The sequence below is a fragment of the Microdochium trichocladiopsis genome, assembly GCF_020744255.1.
Source record: "Microdochium trichocladiopsis strain MPI-CAGE-CH-0230 chromosome Unknown B0I36scaffold_11, whole genome shotgun sequence".
Taxonomy (NCBI): Eukaryota; Fungi; Ascomycota; class Sordariomycetes; order Xylariales; family Microdochiaceae; genus Microdochium; species Microdochium trichocladiopsis.
Window position 1 is genome coordinate 115,267 of NW_025763554.1, and position 16,938 is coordinate 132,204.

At 56.4% G+C, this 16,938-nt stretch overlaps 6 protein-coding genes across 6 annotated transcripts; 2 read left to right on the forward strand and 4 right to left on the reverse strand.

Moving 5' to 3' along the window:
- Positions 1-153: 153 nt before the first annotated feature.
- Positions 154-545, forward strand: B0I36DRAFT_253141 (uncharacterized protein; the record flags this gene model as incomplete). Its single annotated transcript, XM_046150735.1, has 2 exons — positions 154-377; positions 473-545. Coding segments are annotated over 2 exons (297 nt in total), but the record flags the coding sequence as incomplete, so codon positions are not given.
- A 1,867-nt stretch (positions 546-2,412) lies between these two features.
- Positions 2,413-3,677, forward strand: B0I36DRAFT_394517 (uncharacterized protein). Its single transcript, XM_046161503.1, has 4 exons — positions 2,413-2,785; positions 2,842-2,962; positions 3,034-3,296; positions 3,379-3,677. Exons 1-4 carry the CDS (start codon positions 2,468-2,470, stop codon positions 3,589-3,591), a joined length of 915 nt encoding a protein of 304 aa, XP_046006245.1. The 5' UTR covers positions 2,413-2,467; the 3' UTR covers positions 3,592-3,677.
- A 174-nt stretch (positions 3,678-3,851) lies between these two features.
- Positions 3,852-5,672, reverse strand: B0I36DRAFT_394519 (major facilitator superfamily domain-containing protein; the record flags this gene model as incomplete). The annotated part of the gene is made up of 3 exons (XM_046161504.1): positions 3,852-4,859; positions 4,924-5,352; positions 5,428-5,672. The coding sequence occupies 3 exons, from the start codon at positions 5,670-5,672 to the stop codon at positions 4,013-4,015; spliced, it is 1,521 nt and encodes a 506-aa protein (XP_046006246.1). The 3' UTR covers positions 3,852-4,012.
- A 1,812-nt stretch (positions 5,673-7,484) lies between these two features.
- On the reverse strand, positions 7,485-9,331 carry B0I36DRAFT_354305 (uncharacterized protein; the record flags this gene model as incomplete). The annotated part of the gene is made up of 2 exons (XM_046157298.1): positions 7,485-7,829; positions 8,966-9,331. 2 exons carry the CDS (start codon positions 9,329-9,331, stop codon positions 7,485-7,487), a joined length of 711 nt encoding a protein of 236 aa, XP_046006247.1.
- A 1,139-nt stretch (positions 9,332-10,470) lies between these two features.
- Positions 10,471-13,618, reverse strand: B0I36DRAFT_34962 (uncharacterized protein). Its single transcript, XM_046156816.1, has 2 exons — positions 12,720-13,618; positions 10,471-12,631 (listed from the first exon to the last, which is right to left on the reverse strand). Exons 1-2 carry the CDS (start codon positions 13,378-13,380, stop codon positions 10,560-10,562), a joined length of 2,733 nt encoding a protein of 910 aa, XP_046006248.1. The 5' UTR covers positions 13,381-13,618; the 3' UTR covers positions 10,471-10,559.
- A 294-nt stretch (positions 13,619-13,912) lies between these two features.
- Positions 13,913-16,825, reverse strand: B0I36DRAFT_34965 (fungal-specific transcription factor domain-containing protein). Its single transcript, XM_046156819.1, has 4 exons — positions 16,425-16,825; positions 14,372-16,334; positions 14,076-14,310; positions 13,913-14,024 (listed from the first exon to the last, which is right to left on the reverse strand). Exons 1-3 carry the CDS (start codon positions 16,545-16,547, stop codon positions 14,276-14,278), a joined length of 2,121 nt encoding a protein of 706 aa, XP_046006249.1. The 5' UTR covers positions 16,548-16,825; the 3' UTR covers positions 13,913-14,024; positions 14,076-14,275.
- Positions 16,826-16,938: the final 113 nt, after the last annotated feature.

The window sequence follows — 16,938 nt, forward strand, 5'->3', positions numbered from 1 at the left end:
AACTCGTCGTCATTTGTCGTTCCATTAACAGCACTATAGCCCAGAACACCCTCTCACGTTCATCTTCACACAATGGCCATCTACCACATCGGTTCGTCACGTCCCGCCCAGACCCCACGTGGCGCCAATTAACCTTGAGGGTCCCCCACCGTAGTTCTTTTCAAGTTGAAGCCCGGCACCCCGGCCGAGGTCATCGAGAAAATGCGCGCTGCGGGCAATGCCATGTTGGGCGTTGTCCCTGGTCTGAGGTCCTTCCACCTTGGCCCTCCTCTTGCCAGCACCGCCCACCGCGCGCAGGGCTACGACATGGGTCTGGTCACCGTTCTAGATACCGAGGAGCAGGTGTTAGGCTACGCGACGCATCCTGCACATCTCGTGTAAGTACTGAATTATCCATGGTACAGATTAAAGGAAGGAGGATGCGCGTCGAGGCACAAGGGATTTTAAGACGCTGACATCTGCCTTGAAATAGTCTCCATAATATTCGCATTGGCGTTTGCACGGAAACTCTGGCATACGATCTGGAGGTACCTGAGCTGCCCTAGATATGAAGTTACTGGATCAGCTGTATAGTAGAATCTCAATGCAATATGAATTCTGCTTTGTTGTATCTCCAGTGGTTGAGGACTACCTCGAGACTGCATCAGCCGGCTCTTTGGTGTATTCAGGCACTTGAGACGGCCCGTGACGAACCAATCTATCCAGTAACCCGACGTCGATGCAAGATGCTATATCTATTAAATTCATATCGCCGGCCTTCGCGTGGAACACGCTCGAGTAAGGAGAACCTCGTTTGACCGGAACAATACTAGCTCAACGACCAGAGGGTGTGCAGGCGGATCCCCCAGTCCTCGGTGGATACGGCGTGTATAGGAAGGGCGGCATGGCTGGAGCCGTTGGTGGTAGGCACGCGAGAATCTGGCGCTTGCTTTTCTCCTCGGAGTCAGTCTCTCAGCACGGTTCGCGTTCGTGCAACCCCCATTCTCGGCGTGCAGAAGTGCCCTGGTGCTTGCCTGGGGAATGGACGACGATTCTTGACGGCAGGCAAAATGTCGAATTGTTGAAGTGGGGCTCGCCGGTGCCCGTAGAACGGAAGGGCAGTATTCTACGTTCAGTCGCATGCTTCCGAAAACAATAAGCAACAACTGGTACCGACGGGGCATACTCATCCTTGCTACCAGTTACGGGAACTTACAGACAAGAGCCTCTTCTCTCCAGAAAGCCTGCCAGACGCGGTCGCATGTTCTGTGTGCCAATTTGGTAGTGTTCAATCAAGTGTGCGTGCTTATCCACGGTGGCTGCTCCTGCGCACGCTTACACGCTCGTGCCTGTCGAGTTGAAGTCAATCATAGATGGAAGTTTGCGCCCCAAGGCCGGGTCGAAGAATCTGTTGATGTCAGATTTGCCGTTGTCCATCCCAAGTGTGCAACGTTGGATTCACACCTGCCCAGCGCGGATGCCGGTTGTGCGAACTTGCGTGCTCTTGCAATAAACTAATCTTCAAATCAGATGCAAGGATAGCTTCGCTGTCGTTTCGACGCTGGTCCACCTTCTGTGTGCATTCTCCATATCCGTGGGTTGAGCCTGCCTGGATACTACGTTATCTTGAGCCTGCTGTGGGTAGCCGTGCGTGTACATACTGCCTTCAGCCCGATTTTGCGGCCTGCTGGTCGGGTCGCCTTGCGTGTTATACTCGCTGTCTTGTTCGCATCGATTCGAGTAAGCCTTCCTCTTTAGATCACGGCGGGGAGCATATGTAAATAGCCTTTTAAACTTTTACGGCTGGTCTGACAGGGGTCAGCTGCACCTTAGTTGCGCGATGAGGTCGCCGGTAGTTATACCCCTGCTCGGCATGGATCACAGTGATATCCTGGTCCAACTTAGTCGCTACGTGGTTACTGGCACCCCTATGTAACGTGCCAGCTATGCACCTAGTATTCTGCGCCTAATCTCCAGCTCGAAATGCTGGACATGCGGAAAGGAACACCTGAGCTATGTCAGGGCGCCGCTCACTGACATCCATGCTGGTTGGAGAAGCGCACTGACTTAAGCAGCGTGCCACAAGCTTCAATATGCGAGCGAGCACCCCTGCCACTTGGGTGGGAGCACATGAGTGAAGATGGTCAGAATCTAATACGTTGTGCTAGCGAACCACAACCTGGCAATGAACCATCTGTGTGGCTGAACATTCCATCAATGTGATGGACCGAAAATAGAAGTTCTGCGAGAGTCCGATTGAGTTATTCTTAGCATCTCTCGGGGATTGGGAACAACATGAAGATACTTGCAACGCATTTCACGATCTCAGCACCTAGGGAGGTGTTCAGGTATATAAGCAACCATCACTGCATGCTCCTTGGCCTTCTTCTGTTCTATTATCATCAGCCCATTCAACAGCCTCATCTGGACATTCGATCTTTTCAGCTTTTAACACAATCCAAGGTTCATCTCCTCGACTTCCCTCAAGATGATCAGCACCAAGTCCCTTCTGGCCCTCGTGCCCTTCGTTGCTGGCGCGTTTGCGCAGTCCAAGCAAGTCATTAGCCCCGAGCTTCGTCGCGATCAGATCTACAACCCGATCATGAACTACATGCCTCCGACCCAATCTCACTGGGACCAGTGGGGAGCTGGCTGGACGCTGGAGGACTGCTACAACTTTGCCCGCGAGCGTGGCCAGAACCCGGCCGATTATGAGGTCTTCAACGTCCACTACACTGACTGCTCCGAGCCTTGGATCATGTGCCGCCACCGATCGGCGAAGGTTGACCAGATCCGCATGATTGACGTGAGTATCAGGCTTCCTGACGATGTCAAAGCGTGTGCTGACTCTAGGCCATGTAGATGATTGGCCGCCTGCCTGTTCGTGTCCGCCAGCACATCAAGCACTTCATCGTGTCCTACGACATTGGCCCGTACGCCGGTCTCTACTGGGGCGGCAACATTGCAATCGATGACGAGTCTCGTAGGTGTTCCTGCCAACCTCGGCTTCTTTACTCAGTCGTGTGCTGCTGCTTACTGACGGGTGAATCACAGTCGACATGTACGTGCTCATGCACGAGGCCTCGCACGCTCTCGACTTCTCAGCCCTCCGCCAGTACGGCTCACCCTTCAGCGAGACCGCGATCTGGAAGGACAACTGGGCGCAGGACTCGCGCATCCCGACTGGATATGCCGCTGGCAACTGGGTTGAGAACTTTGCCGAGTCGGGCCCTATTGGCCTCTACGACCGCTACGTGCCTGGTGGCATTGGCAACATTCAGCCCAACTGGAGCCAGATCTTCCACCAGTATGCAACTGTAAGTCAACGGCCAAGCGCTCCCTGGCAGTGAGGAAGGAGGATCAGACGGGATGGCTATTAATGTTTTCTCTCCACTGCAGTACCAGGGCTACCTCGGCGACACCATCCAGTACGGCGGCACATGCCCAAGCCGTATCCCCAACAGCAAGGTCGTCTCGATGTATGGCCGGAGCGCAAAGGTCAGCACGGCCGCCATGGGCGAGATGCCCGATGTGAGCTTCAAGAGCGCCAACGTTACCGTCCTCGAGGAGGTTGTCGGCAGCGTTTCCTGCGATAAGTCTCACTTCCACTGAGTTTGACACATGGATCTGGACATGAGTGCCTCCGACACCAGCCATCATTGGGCGCACCTACAAGTTCACCTTTTATATCTTCTTCTCCTTCGTTTTCGATAGAATTTGCTGGCGGCTTGGGGTGCGGTGCAAAGTTTTGGTTCTTTCTTATTCTCTCAAGTTTCCATGAATATATTTTCCCGACATACAACGTTTCAAAGGATGGAGCAGTCACTGCATATAGTCAAAATTTTGTGCAGAATAAAATTTCAATTTCTCTTGCTCGTATGTAATCATTCATCATACCCGGCAAAGCCCTCTGCGCAGATGTGCGCGCCTCAAGACTTGCAAATGCATCCCAGTCCATGTCCTTTGCGCCGAAAGTCGCCAGATCGCCAGAGATTTGGAGATTTGCCCATTTTGGTGAGTCTCTGTGCTTTACTTAAGAAACATATCTCCAGCCACGCTCGTTGCCGCTGGTAGGCGACCAGCCCTCCTGCTCGTCGAGTTTCTTGTTGAGAACCGTGGCTCTCCACTTTGTGAGAACAGCCGAGACCACGACGAGGACCACTCCGACGAGGATGATGGATCCACCAAGGCGGTAGTAAGGAACCTGGGAGCGGGGGAAGAAGTAAGGTGTGAACCAGTGGCTGGTCTGACTGATGCAGTTGGCAATGGCGACGAGCGCGGCCTTCTTGGAGCGGGGGGCAGGGACGACAGTCGTCTCCCACGACAGCTGCAAGTTGAGACCGTTGTAGGTGCCGGCGACGAGCAGGCACAGGCCAAAGTAGCGCGCCCCAACATTGAGAGTGCCGATGAGGATACCGCAGCCAGCACCGCCGAGGATGATGGGGATGACCACGTGCCAGAACGATTCCTGGAACCGACCCGAAGACCAGGCGAGGGCACAGGCTGCAGCGTAGGCAATGGCGTACGGAGGAGCCTGGACAAGGTAGGTGGTGAGCTTGTTGAAGTGGAAGGTCTCCATGATCGAGGGCATGAAGTCCTTGAAGCTCTGGGCGGTGATGAGGGCAAAGTGCATGAGGCAGAAGATCCAGGTGAAGGGGTCCTTGGCAGCCATCTTGAGACCAGCCCAGGCGCCGACCTGGGTCTCGTCAATGCCACCGTTCGAGACGAGCATTCTGTACTTGGCCATGTCGCGCTCCTGGTCGTCGAGAAAGCCGGAATCCTCAGGCCAGCCGGGAAGGATGAAGTAGGCGACAATAGCAACGATGACGGAGACCGCACCCTCAATCAGGAAGAACCACTGCCACGCCTTGAGACCAACACTGTTTTTCGATAGTCAGTAAATTGCGCCTTTTGTGATTGCATACGGGGTTGGTTGCTGCTTACACTCCCTGCATGTTTTCGAGGATGCCAGCGGCCAGGAATCCAGACAAAATGTTGGAGGCGGTGTTGCCGGCGTGCCAGATGGCCATGCGCAGAGGACTCTCCTCCTTTGTGTACCAGGACGAGGTCATCAAGGTGATACCGGGAAAGAACGGCGCCTCGGTAAAGCCGATGAAGAAGCGGCAGACAGCGAAGCCGGCACCGCTGGTGAGCGCTGCCATGCATAGGGTGCCGGCAGACCAAAGCAGCATGATGAGGGACAGAAACCAGTTGGGCTTGGTCTTCGCGAGGATCATATTTCCGGGCAGCTGGCCAACGAGATAACCGACGTAGAAGGTTGAGATACCAGCGCTCCAGACGGTGTCGCTCATGCCCAGATCGGTCTGGAATCCGGCGAGGCGGGCGTTGGAGACATTGACCCGATCCAGGTAGCTGAAGAGCGCTGAATGTCAGTAAAGCTGCCCTCGGGCTGGAAATCGGGCGCTGCGCAAATGGTCGATCACTCACTTGAGAAGGAACATGAGGGTGATCATGGGCATGAGTCTCCAGTCGACCTTCTTGACGACTCTTTTGTTGAGAGCGTCCATCTGCTCAGGGGTGAGGTCGCGCAGGCTGTCAAAGCGCCCCTGGATCTCCAGGGCTGTCGCGAGGCCGGGCTGGCCAATCTGCTCGCCCTTGAGCTCCGCCTCCTCGACCCGGGCAAGGTCATCGGAGGAGCGGCCCTTTGCGTCGACGGTGTTGTGGGCAGTCATGTTGATGTTTCAATTTTCGCCAGCTGTCGGGTCGAGCTCAGAAGTTTGGTCGTCGCAAGTGCTCAGGCTGCTGCTGCGTCGGCTGATGCTTCTGCTGCTGCTGATGAGATGCCTCGATACCCCAGACTCCAGATCCTGCATCGGGAGGCCATCTTTATAGATGAAAAACTCTGTGGGCGACCCTTGAGATGCCCCGTGCCGGTCGAGGGCTGCCAAGGCACTCCGTCTGGGGCCCCAGATGCATCTAGGTCAAGCTGGCGAGCCCATGGCCGTGGAGGGTTGCGGGGTCAAGGCGAGTTGCCAAGGCGCATGGGCCGGGACTGGTGTGGCCTTGGGAGAGCTCTGACTGCGCTCATGAATCAGCCGCACGCGTGAGCCAAGAAACGTGGATGAAGGCCAAGAAAGCTCGCAAAGAGCTAAAAGTCTTGGGAGCTCCCCCGACTTACATATGGACCGTTGCAGCCCCCCGGTGTGGCCGCTGCCGCAGCTTGCCGCGGGATCTGCCTATTGTCTTGTCCACCGCCGCTCCCAGGGTCCCGTCCCGCAAGACCGAGAAGGCAATGGAGACCGCGTGAAGTCATCACCATCACCGACAAGCGAGCCCCTAGGACATCCGGAGGTCTTAGCCAGCCCGCCCACAGACTTTGCGGGGAAGTTGACTATTCATGGCAAAATGCTCGGAAACCCCATCTCAACATGGGCCCACCTCCGCATTTGTGGGGGAAGATCGCCCTGACGGCTTCTTTCAATTTCAATCGAGCCGTTGCCCATCCTGGTGGCATGCGCACGTGTGCCGATGGCAACGTCGTGGGGCCGCTCCACGAAGCAGCCGTGTCATGATGGGCGTTTGCTACTACTTGAGAATCCACAGTCTCTGGGCCACCGATTATATCTGGTAAATACCCCGGGTAGGACGGCTTGGGTCGTTGCACGTCCTCACACGAAAACTTGCGCGAAGCAAAGATATGATAGCCCTCTATCAAAGTCTTGACAGGCCTCGGGGGAAGCTGAGTCGGTTTGCAACCACAACATCTCCAATCCCGAATCGTGCAGACGGGCGAAAACGAATTGCCAGATCGTTCCTGTGGTCGCCCTCAATGGAAATAAGAGCCGACGGAAAAAGCTGGGCCTGGAACCCGCGGGATCTTCACTGTGGAGCCACTGCCACCTGGATGGATGTCTCCGCGGGATCGGCATCCCCGCGCTCTTGGCGCTGTGGGAATCTCCAGTTCGCATGCCGCTGACCAGCACTTCCCGCGGCTTCTACAGCTCAGTCGCATCACCTGACCATCAGAGATATCTCTGAGTGTGAACGAAACAATGAGATGACCATGTGACAACCTCAATCCTCATATATATAGCGGGGCCTCGTGATGAAGTCGTCACTGGGAAAACGCAGACGTGCACTTCGAGCAAAGCGGAAATGATACGAGAAGCCTACGAGTTCTCACACGCGATGGACTGGTTTGTTGGTAGTCCCTGTGGCAGCCGTAGCTCTACAATCACACGGTGGGGGCTTAATGGAGTACTCGCTCGCACACTTTGGGTCTCAGGATCTGATGGCTTTTCTGTCTGTGTGCGGAGAGAAATCGAAAAAGTCACCAGCCTGAGCGGTAGCATTCCTCTGGTTACCAACTCTATCCCAGAGACACATTGCCGAACCTCGTCTCGACGGCCTATGACCTTCCGTCCTAACCGATGGTGATGAAGTACACCCGTTCGTCCGCGCGGGCGTCCAACTGCAGGACGACAATGGTTAGTGCAAGCACACTAAATGGTGGCTTTCTGTTGCTCCTTGAAATCATCGATCCTTTATGCCAATGCGTTCCCGCGGATAATCGTGCATGGTATCATCCGCGCTGTACGATACTTGAGCCCCTTAAGAACAACAGTATCAACTGCGTCGGCAAAAGCGGCCTCGCTGTCCACAACACTAAAGATACCTTTGGGCGTACCCAAGGTGGGTGTGCCAGCGAGAACAATCGAATGATCCGTCGACACTGTGCGATGCTGTTGGCTGGGGGTGGAGACAATCTCAGCAAGGGGTTCAGGGTTCGGACGGTCAACGGGGTGTTCTAGACCTTCCCACTGGTGTTGCACGTCCCAGGTGCAAGTCAAGGTCGTGGAGAGCGGGTGCACGGGCGGTTGATGCCGGAGCTGGGATTAGCACGGTCATTGAGTCTGCTCCAGCATTCAATAAGCGCCTCCTCTACTGCACGGAAAAATCCCCTAAGCCAAGTGGTCGAAACATAGCAAGTCAAAAAGTGGACAGACACCTACGATGTGTAGTTTGTGAGCTTTACTTGCCCAGAGGGTCGCTTGCTGTGCATGCTCGTGCGCGTGCTGAGCCACTTGGCAGCTCATGATTTATATCCACAACGACGACTCCCAACACGCGTGCTTCTGTCAGCCTCCTGCGAGCTTCAACGTTGCATCCTGGTGTTTGTCATCGACATGTGCCTGTTCGCACCCTTACCAAATGAGGCTCCGAAGTCCACTCGCAGTGGTTTCCCGGGTTCTGCAGCAACTGACATTTTCCCCGCCCCAAATTGATGCTCACGGTTGCGCTGATCCCGCGGGTCCAAAATTGCATATTATGGCTTTGTTTCCCAATCTGCCTTGCTGCTTTCTCGACCCGAGGCAGAAGAACTTGAAACCTTGTAGACCGGCCACTCCCGTCCTGGCAATTACTCATTCGATCCTCACAATCATGTTCGGTCTAAGAACGTTGGTTTTGTGGCATTCTTCGCCACTTTGTTCATTCAGGTACTCATAGAGAAATGGTTGACGGCTTGCAGTTCTAAACTCATTATATCAGAACGCACAGAAGCTATGCAGAATGGCCGGATGTCAGTCTCCGGGTCTGCTGCTAGAGAGTCGTTTCGTGAAGTGTTGCGATTGCTACAGCAATCACCGACACAGCGTCAAAAATTTGCAATGTGTTGGCCATGCGCGCATCCCTGGCGCTGGAAGTGATGATGATCACTTTCGAGTTATGCTTCAAATCCATGTCTATTTTCCATTATACTGAAGCGCGACCCTACATTGGGGTTGCCACCGAGACATGATCCGGCACGCTCCTTTATTCCAGAGTGAATCGCGTGCTCTTTCTCTTTCTGCGGTAACGCCCGTACCGGATATTCTGAGGGCCGGCTTGACAGTGACCTTTTGCGCACTACACGGTGCAGTGGACATCTGCAATGCTCTGCGGTGGCGAGACCTCGGCACTCTGCAATGGATTCCGGGATCGTCAATAGTCGCTTCACACCATATGAACGGGAGGTACCACTCACGCCGCTGCCAAAGATCTGGAAGGACCCGCCCTCGGAGCCTCTGTACGTACATTGCGCAGGGATACCATGCTGCTTGATGCGGTGAATGGGCCAAGGGGCAACTGCTCCGGCGACATTGCACTGGTCAGTATCCATCAGACTGGTTGCTGCGGAGAAAGCAGAGGAGGGGGGTATTGGATTTGCCGCACATCCGTCAAACTCCCATTTGCCAGGTGTAAAGTCGGCACGACTGTCGCGATTGTTGCCATCGGTAAAAAGAGCCGTGATGATACTGGGAGCTTCCTCGACTGGCACATCATGAGACTCCTTTGCGAAGACGGCACCGGCGGCACAGAGCGCAGTGATCACGTATCTAAAAGAGAACATGGCGATGGTAGCTGAGATCGACAGCAGGGCAGCTGGCGTTGTCAGGCAGATGGCGAGAGGAGCACTGTGAACGAGACGAGAGGTGCTGCACGGGAGGGCTAGGACGGGAACACTTGCGCACAAGAACGGCGCACAGTCATACAATACTTAAATAGCAGAATCCATGCATGCCATGCCAAAGTCCACACTTGCACATTAAGCTCGCATCGTGACATGTTTGACACAAAGACTGCCCCACCATCCAAGGCCCAGAGGTGGAATTCGGCCAGCTCGATGCCGCATTCAAAATGTCTCAAGGTTGCCACTTGTCGAATGCGGACAAGCCACGGCGGGCATGTCTCAGATGTCCTGCCGAATTGGCCGTCCACGTTCCCAAGCCTGCTTTTCTGATGCCCATGTCGGTAGTTGCAAGTACCTAGTGCGGCACTCAGGCTGCTGCACCCAGTTGCAGTTGTGCGCGATGACGTGGTGGACGAGTTCGGGCCTGGACTGTGCGCTTTATTTCCACTTCAGAGCTAGGACGTGCGAGCAAATGGGGGCCATATCCATCCTAGACCGGTCAAGACTTATCTTATTCAGGAAGAAACTCGAGACATGAAGCAGCAGTAAACAATCCAGAGGTGCCTGACACAGCGGACGACCCAGATCGGGTCCCTCTTGTTCCCACTCCAAGGCTGCAAACACAATTCCATTGTTGATCATGTAACCGCAAATCGCCATGAAGAACAGACCATCTTGATAAAGGGCTCGATGCCACGAAAGCGCCTATAGAATCATTGGCATCTGTAGCACCATCATTTATACATGGTTGCTCCCCTGGCCGCACTCTCTCCAGAATGGCTACTTGCCTGCAAAAGCTCGACACATAGTTTCATCACTCGCCAGATTTAATCGTGCACGCAATTACAGCCATACAAGAGAAACTGCTGTTGGCGACGCCAAACTCGGTTGGTGCATCCGCCAACTTTCGCAACGCAAACAGGCCGGGTCGTACCTAATCCATTGTACAAGGAACTTATTTGAACGCCAAACCCCGGGCGCTCACGTTTGAACACGAATGCGGGTGTATGGGCTTAGGTTGCTGCCAGCCGGCGCAATTGCTCTGATGCCGACCGCCATAAACCCCAAGAGATAAACCAAGAGTTATAATATTACTTAAGCTCTGACCTATCCCTCAGCCCGCTTATCTAAACAGCTCAGACTACATATTGACATCTTAGTACTCTGTTTACAAGAAAGAGAACAGCAAAAAGGCAGCTGACGTGCTGGCGGCCACAACAAGGGATCCGGCCATCGCCTTTGACGCGCCTGCCGTGACTACGGATGGGTAAGCGTACCCAGAGGTGATGGCGCTGCTGGCGCCCACAGTGGCAGCTGTCGCCGCAGGGCTACTGCCGCCACTCGACCCGCCGCCTATAGGCCCTCCTCCCGTGGCCGGCACGACTGGGATGGGGATCGTCCGCGTCTCGACCCTGCCGTAGTCGGCACACTTGGTGCCGCCCTCGTTGGGGCAGGCAGTCACCGTGTGCAGCTTGGTCGTGTAGGCCACCACAGATGCAGGCGGCGCAGCGCCGGCGGCGCACGTGGTCACGCTCACGGGGACCACCTCGGTCGCGACGGTCCCGGGGCAGTGGGGAACCCCGGGAGAGCAGGACGTCACCGCGTAGACCTTTGTCGAGTAGACGGTGCTGGTCGTGTACACCGGAGACGTCGCGCTGGCGCTCGAGTTTGACCAGGGACCCGTCGAAGATGTTGCGATCGTGCTCGAGTTCGACCAGTGGCTCGTCGACACAGTGGGTGTGGCTGACGAGCTGGACGATGTGCTGTTATTGACGGGGAAGGTCTGGTTGCCGGCGAGCGGGAACGTGACGTTTGAGAAAATGGGGACTGTGATGGTGTCGACCACGCGCTGGTAGGCTAGGCCCTTGTCGTCTGTTCCGGAGACGTAGACAAAGAAGGACTGCTCAGGGACCTGCAGGATGTTGAAGAACGAGTTGCGCGGCGGGAAGCCCTTCTCGCCTGAGCCCGCGGTCATGGCGGCTTCTCCGATGGGCGCAAAGGACGGCTGCCGGAAGCTGAACGTTGCTGTCGAGAAGGGGCCGGCCATGTCGGCTATGGCGCCGATCCTTTGGTTGTACGGCGGCGGGCCGCTGATGGGATACCACCCTGTGTGGCCGGGCCGACCACGCACGCTGGCGAAGTTGAATCGCGAGAGGCGGAGCGTCGACACGCCCTGACTGATAAGAGAGAAACTGCCAGTCCCAGAGACCGTAACTGTGTAGCTGCCCATCATTGGCGACTTGATGGAGATGAACTCGCTGTCACTGAGTACCGTCCTCGTCACGCCGTCGGTCCCCAGGGCCGAGCCGTCGGGTTGTGCCACCATGATGGCGATGCCGACACCTTGCAGCGAGAAGGTCACCTTGGTCATGTACGAGTCAACAGGAATCGTATATGTCTTGGTGTCCCCTACCACGCTGTCCTGGATGCGAAGTATGGTGCTGATATCGCCTGTGATGAGCGTGTCCAAGATATCGGTAATGTTTCTGACATCCGAGACTGGGCCGCTAAAGTACTGTCCGCCGGTGGCGGCGCAGATCTCGCTGTATACCAGATCGGAGAGAGAATCCTTGCGGGTCTTGAGCTTCGTACCACTTCCTGCTCCACCATCGTCACAGTCCGAGTCAAACTTGAGGATGTAAATGTTGAGGTTCTTCTCAACAGCAGTGGAAAGCAGCTGCGACTCGTACGCGATGTCTTTGGGCGCAGCATCGGTAAAGGCGAACAGAGTCGCTCCCTTTTCCATGGCATTCACGGCATCCAGCATGCCGGTAATTATCAGCTCTGGGCAGTCGCCGCCGCCCGACGCGAAGAGACCGTTGACGGTAGATTTGAAAGTATCGAGGCTCGAGGTCACAGTCAAGGGGCCTGTGCCGGGATCGTTGAAGGGCGAGACGACATAGGAACTGGGCTCGTCCAGCGTGCCAACACGAGATTCCGCGATGGAGATGGCGATTGAGCGGGCAGTGGAGATGACAGCAGACATACTGCCAGTCGTATCGATCGCAAAGGCGAGAGTGGGACCGACTCCGAAGAGCAGGCGGAGCGCATGCTCGTCAATCTCGGCCTTGATGTCGTCGAAAAACTGCTTGGTCGCCTCCTTTGCGCCGGCGACGGCTCTCGCGTGCCACTTCCAGTGCGGCGACCAGTCGCAGTTCAGGCTGTCTTTGTTGATGCCCGGGTTGGGAGGCCCGAAGAGGAAGCCGATGGTGCTGCCGAGAGGAGTGTCCGTGTAGCCCCCTGCCACCATGGCATGTCAGCCAAAAATCTTCAAGGGTCATGTCCTCACCAGAGGCGAAGCTGATGCCAAAGTCGGAGGAAAGCTCACCGTGATGACACTTGTGCGAAGGAATGTCGACACCGGCAGGCGGCGTGTCTTCTCCATGATAGTAACCACTTGTCAGCTTGGTGAAGCCGTTGAGTGTCGCGTCGCAGTTGAACAGTTGGCAGAAAGGATCCAGCAGAGTGAAAGAGCAACCGCTGCATGTGGTCTCTTCAAATGTTGCCGTGTACGAGGACATATCGCCATCACGGATGAGATCCAAGTTGGCACCGGTATTTCCCAATTCGACCCAGTTACTGTGTGAATAGAAGTCCTGGATGGTGTGCAGTGCTTCTCCGACCTTATGGCGGCTTAGAGAAGCATTCTCTGCCTGGAGCGCTGCAATGGCCTCCTGCTTCAAAGTTGCAATTCGCGTCTTCGCTTCGGGGAAGCTCTCGCCGTCGCAGTGCCAGCTGGCCGCAGTCTGGTTGTCGTCGACATCGGCGTTGGCATCGGCGATCTCGTCTCTGGCTTTGGACATCTTGGAGGTGAGCGTTTTGACGAGCGGGAAGTAAGCCTTGGCGCGCTCCTCGAAGACATCCTCAGTCATTTCGACATGCGAAGTGCCGCCGAAACCGAAGACGACTTCTTTCCATTTGGTCGGGAAGAAGCCAAGGACAGGCTGGAGCGCCAGTAGTGAAAGGAGGATGACAGGCAGTGACAGCATTGTCTAGCAAAAGGGTTGACGGAGGTAAAGACTGGAGAAGTTGGAATGTCAAATACGCCCTGCTGAAGGGAAGATGTCGTATCACAAGCAGGTCTGCTGTCGCTGTAGCATTCTTGCCCATGTCGACGATGCGGGTCAGGGTTGATTTTATATTCCGTAACCATGCAGGCAACCAGTATTACATTTGAGCGCATCCAGGACATCTCTACACAAACAAGCATCGTAGGACTTGCGGATTGACTTCCAATTGGCTGTTGCAAGAGGACGCGGTTCAGCTGGAGGAAAAGAAAATGCAGTGGCTGCGTGCGCGGCTAGTGTCTCGCGATGCTGATTCAAGCCGCCGTGTCAGGCTGAGACTACAATTTCGCGCCACGCGCGCGCATAGCCTCGTCCAACCACGAGCAGCGCTGTCTGCCTGTGGAAGCTTATGTTGTTGCTGGGGTCCAGGTTCCACCAGGACGCCCCCGCAGCCACTATCAGCTCAGCTTTGCGCCATGAAAGGCAAGAGCGAATACTGATCCACATGAGAGGGCCACGTCTTTTGGCAAAACCGTAGTGATGTGTATGTTTGGTGCTCGATGTGGGAGCCTGGCCATCTTATGCCGTCTCACGACGCAATATACCGCGTCCAGGATGCCGACTTGCTTATTCTGGATGTCAGCATCGAGGCACACTGCCCAGGCTGGGGCGCATACATTGGGAACATGGCCAGAGTCAGGTTTTAGACCTGGAAAAGACAAGACATCGAATCGGAAGCCTGGCGCCATGCGTGAAGTGCTATGATACGACCAAAAAGTCGCTGTGGGCGGCAAACGCCGAGATTACGACCGCGTGAGCGACAGCGCCTCAAAGCAGCACTAGGGTGCTAAACGCCGTGATCTCTGTCCGCCAGAAATCATCCAAAAATTGTTCGTAGGTTGGATTTTTCCACTGCGTGCACACGTCAGCAACCACACATCGAAACGGGCCAGATCCAGAATGTGCGACTTACTGATATCTATCCAATGAGTGTATTTTCCCGGATCCAAGTCCGCGTCATATGCGGCCCATATGGCTTTGACCAGATCCTGTGCCACCCGGATCGGAGCAGGAGGCAGGCTATGCTCGAGCATGCCTAGGCGGCCGAGAACAAACTGTCGCGCGTGCGTGACCTCCAGGGACAATGCAGTGACGCCTGTACTGGCGGCGAAGGGCATAGTACTGTCGATCCCAAAGAGCGATTGCATGGCCTCGAGGCCTGCTGATTCGTTGGCGAGTGGAAACATGTCGGCCACAGGGGTGTTTTGAGCCGGCGCCCGAGACTGGGCAAGGACAGCCTGGTCGAAGCGCAGGCCGGTGCTGGCTGTGATGTACAGAAGCGGCTGGATACAGCGCGTGCCTGAGCTCACGGGTATCTGGCGCAAGACCTCGACAAGACGAAGGCAGAGCGGCACTATCCACTTATCCCAAGGCACACAGCCCGACGAGTCGGTGGCCTGCTCGGGTAGGCGTCTCGTGACGAGGTCCGGAAAGGTCTGGTAGAGCTGTAGCAGCGAAGCCAGCCTGTAGGCCTCGGCTACGTAGTAGAAGTGAGACCGCGGGGAAAGCTTGTCGCCCGTCTCGACAATCTTGTCGATGCTTGGGTGCTCGAGGGCGAGCAGCTCCTCTTCAATCTGCTGAGCCTGTCGTATCTCGCCGAGCGCAGCCTCGAGATTGAGCGCCGTCATTTTCATGTTGCGCTTGAAGCGGAGGCGGAAGAGCCGGCAGAGTCGGATGGCACGGCCTAGCAATGCCTGGGCAGCAGCCGATGTCCCCGTCCACGGGTGAGGGATGATGCGAGCCTGCTCGCGGTCTTGCGTGGACAAGAGCACTCTCGCGGTGGCAGCGTCTGGCTCGCCGTCCTCCGAGTCCTCCGACACGACCGACACGAGCATGTTCCAGTAGACTAGGCTGTCGCTGAAAAACTGCAGGCGCTGGGCCTCGGCAGGCGAGCGGTCTTCTGAACCCCTGAGAGCCCGGCGGAAAAGCGTCTGGGCCTCCTTGAGATAGTGGGTGACGGTATCGCTCGTGTTGACCCAGCATGCGGTAGTGCCGACACAGCAGAGAGCCAGCAGCAAGTCCGTGTGCAGCTGGGGCGTCTCCGTGTTGCGGACCAGCTGCAGGTCCGTCTCGATGGCGCAGATGGCGTTGTTGAGGTGCGAGGCGGCGACCCGGCGCATGAAGGGCATCTGCGGGGCGAGGCAGATGGCGGCCATGCTCTGTAGCGAGCTGTTGATGGCCACGGACCTGGTCCAGGACTCCTGTGCAAACTTGCGCATGAGGTTGACGTCCGAGTCGAAGCTCGAGAACATGGGACAGACGTGCTTGAACCACTCTCCTACCAGTAGGGACGAATAGTCATGCAGTCCGCGAGGCACTGTCGTCGACATCTGGATGCGGTCGCCGCCAGTCAAGAGGGCGACGTCGCTGAAGGGCACAACCATCATGTCTGCCGCAGAGGAGACAGTCTCGCTGCCAGCCGGCTGCAGCAAGGGCATGCCGACATCATCCTGCATGTCCCACACTTGCTCCGCTGCTGCTTCCAGTGCTTGTTCTTCCAGTGCCTGTTCGAGCTCATCGATCACGAAGTCGTCAAAGTTGGGCGTGCTCTCGTCAATGTCGCCAGTCGACGTGCGCCGTGAGGCTCTGGTGTCTGATTCATGTTCGGTCAGACCTCCTGAAGGCGTCGAGAAGGTAATGATGTCGTGGGCGGCGTCCGAGGTCTTGCGGCGCGGCGCGCTCTGCCTACTGGGGCTCGAGAGGACATTGAGCGCAGTGCTGACCTCGGCGTATGGCAGCTCCAACGCGCTGTCGTCTGGATCGCCGAGGGACGCTTCGTGCTTTGTTGACCAGCGGAAGGCCTTGCGGTATCCTGGACATGGGCGGTTGCTTTTGACACAGGCAAGGCACGCAGGCTTCGTCTCGTCACATTTCAGCTAGGAGAGGGATGGTTGCGGGTCAGCAGTGGGAAAACATGCGATGATCGTGCCACGCGAAAGAAAGCCCCAGGAGGAGAAGGGACATACCCGCCTCGCCTTGCATGTGGAGCAGCCATTCCGGGACCGGGTCTTCGGGGCATTCGCTCGCCGCCGCGAAGGCCGGGCTGTGGCGCTGCTGCTTTGCTGTCCTTGGCCTGCCGGCCGTGGCATGCCTCCGCTCCGGGACGCTGCTGGTGGTCCCTGGGTTGAATAGATCCCCTATTGCTCCGGCGGCCGATGCAGAAGGGGCCGCCCCTGTCAGAGTTCGCCTGCCTATGTCGCGCTACGCTTGACGTAGCCGCCGCAGCCGGGCATGATACAGGGCAGGGGGGTGCAATGCGGGTGAGTGCGCGACAAGGAGTGAGCGGTTCCCACGGGGGAGTTTGATGGGATGAGACGAGCAACGGAACATTGGAAAATTGAGGAGAGGTGAGGAGGAGCCCTTACGGGCCAGAGAACAGAGTTCGCGAGAAGAGAGGACCGTGACCGTGACCATCTACCCCTCAACGGCATGCATCTATCTCTCCCCGGCGCGGAGACGAGCTCCCCCAACTCTGATAAG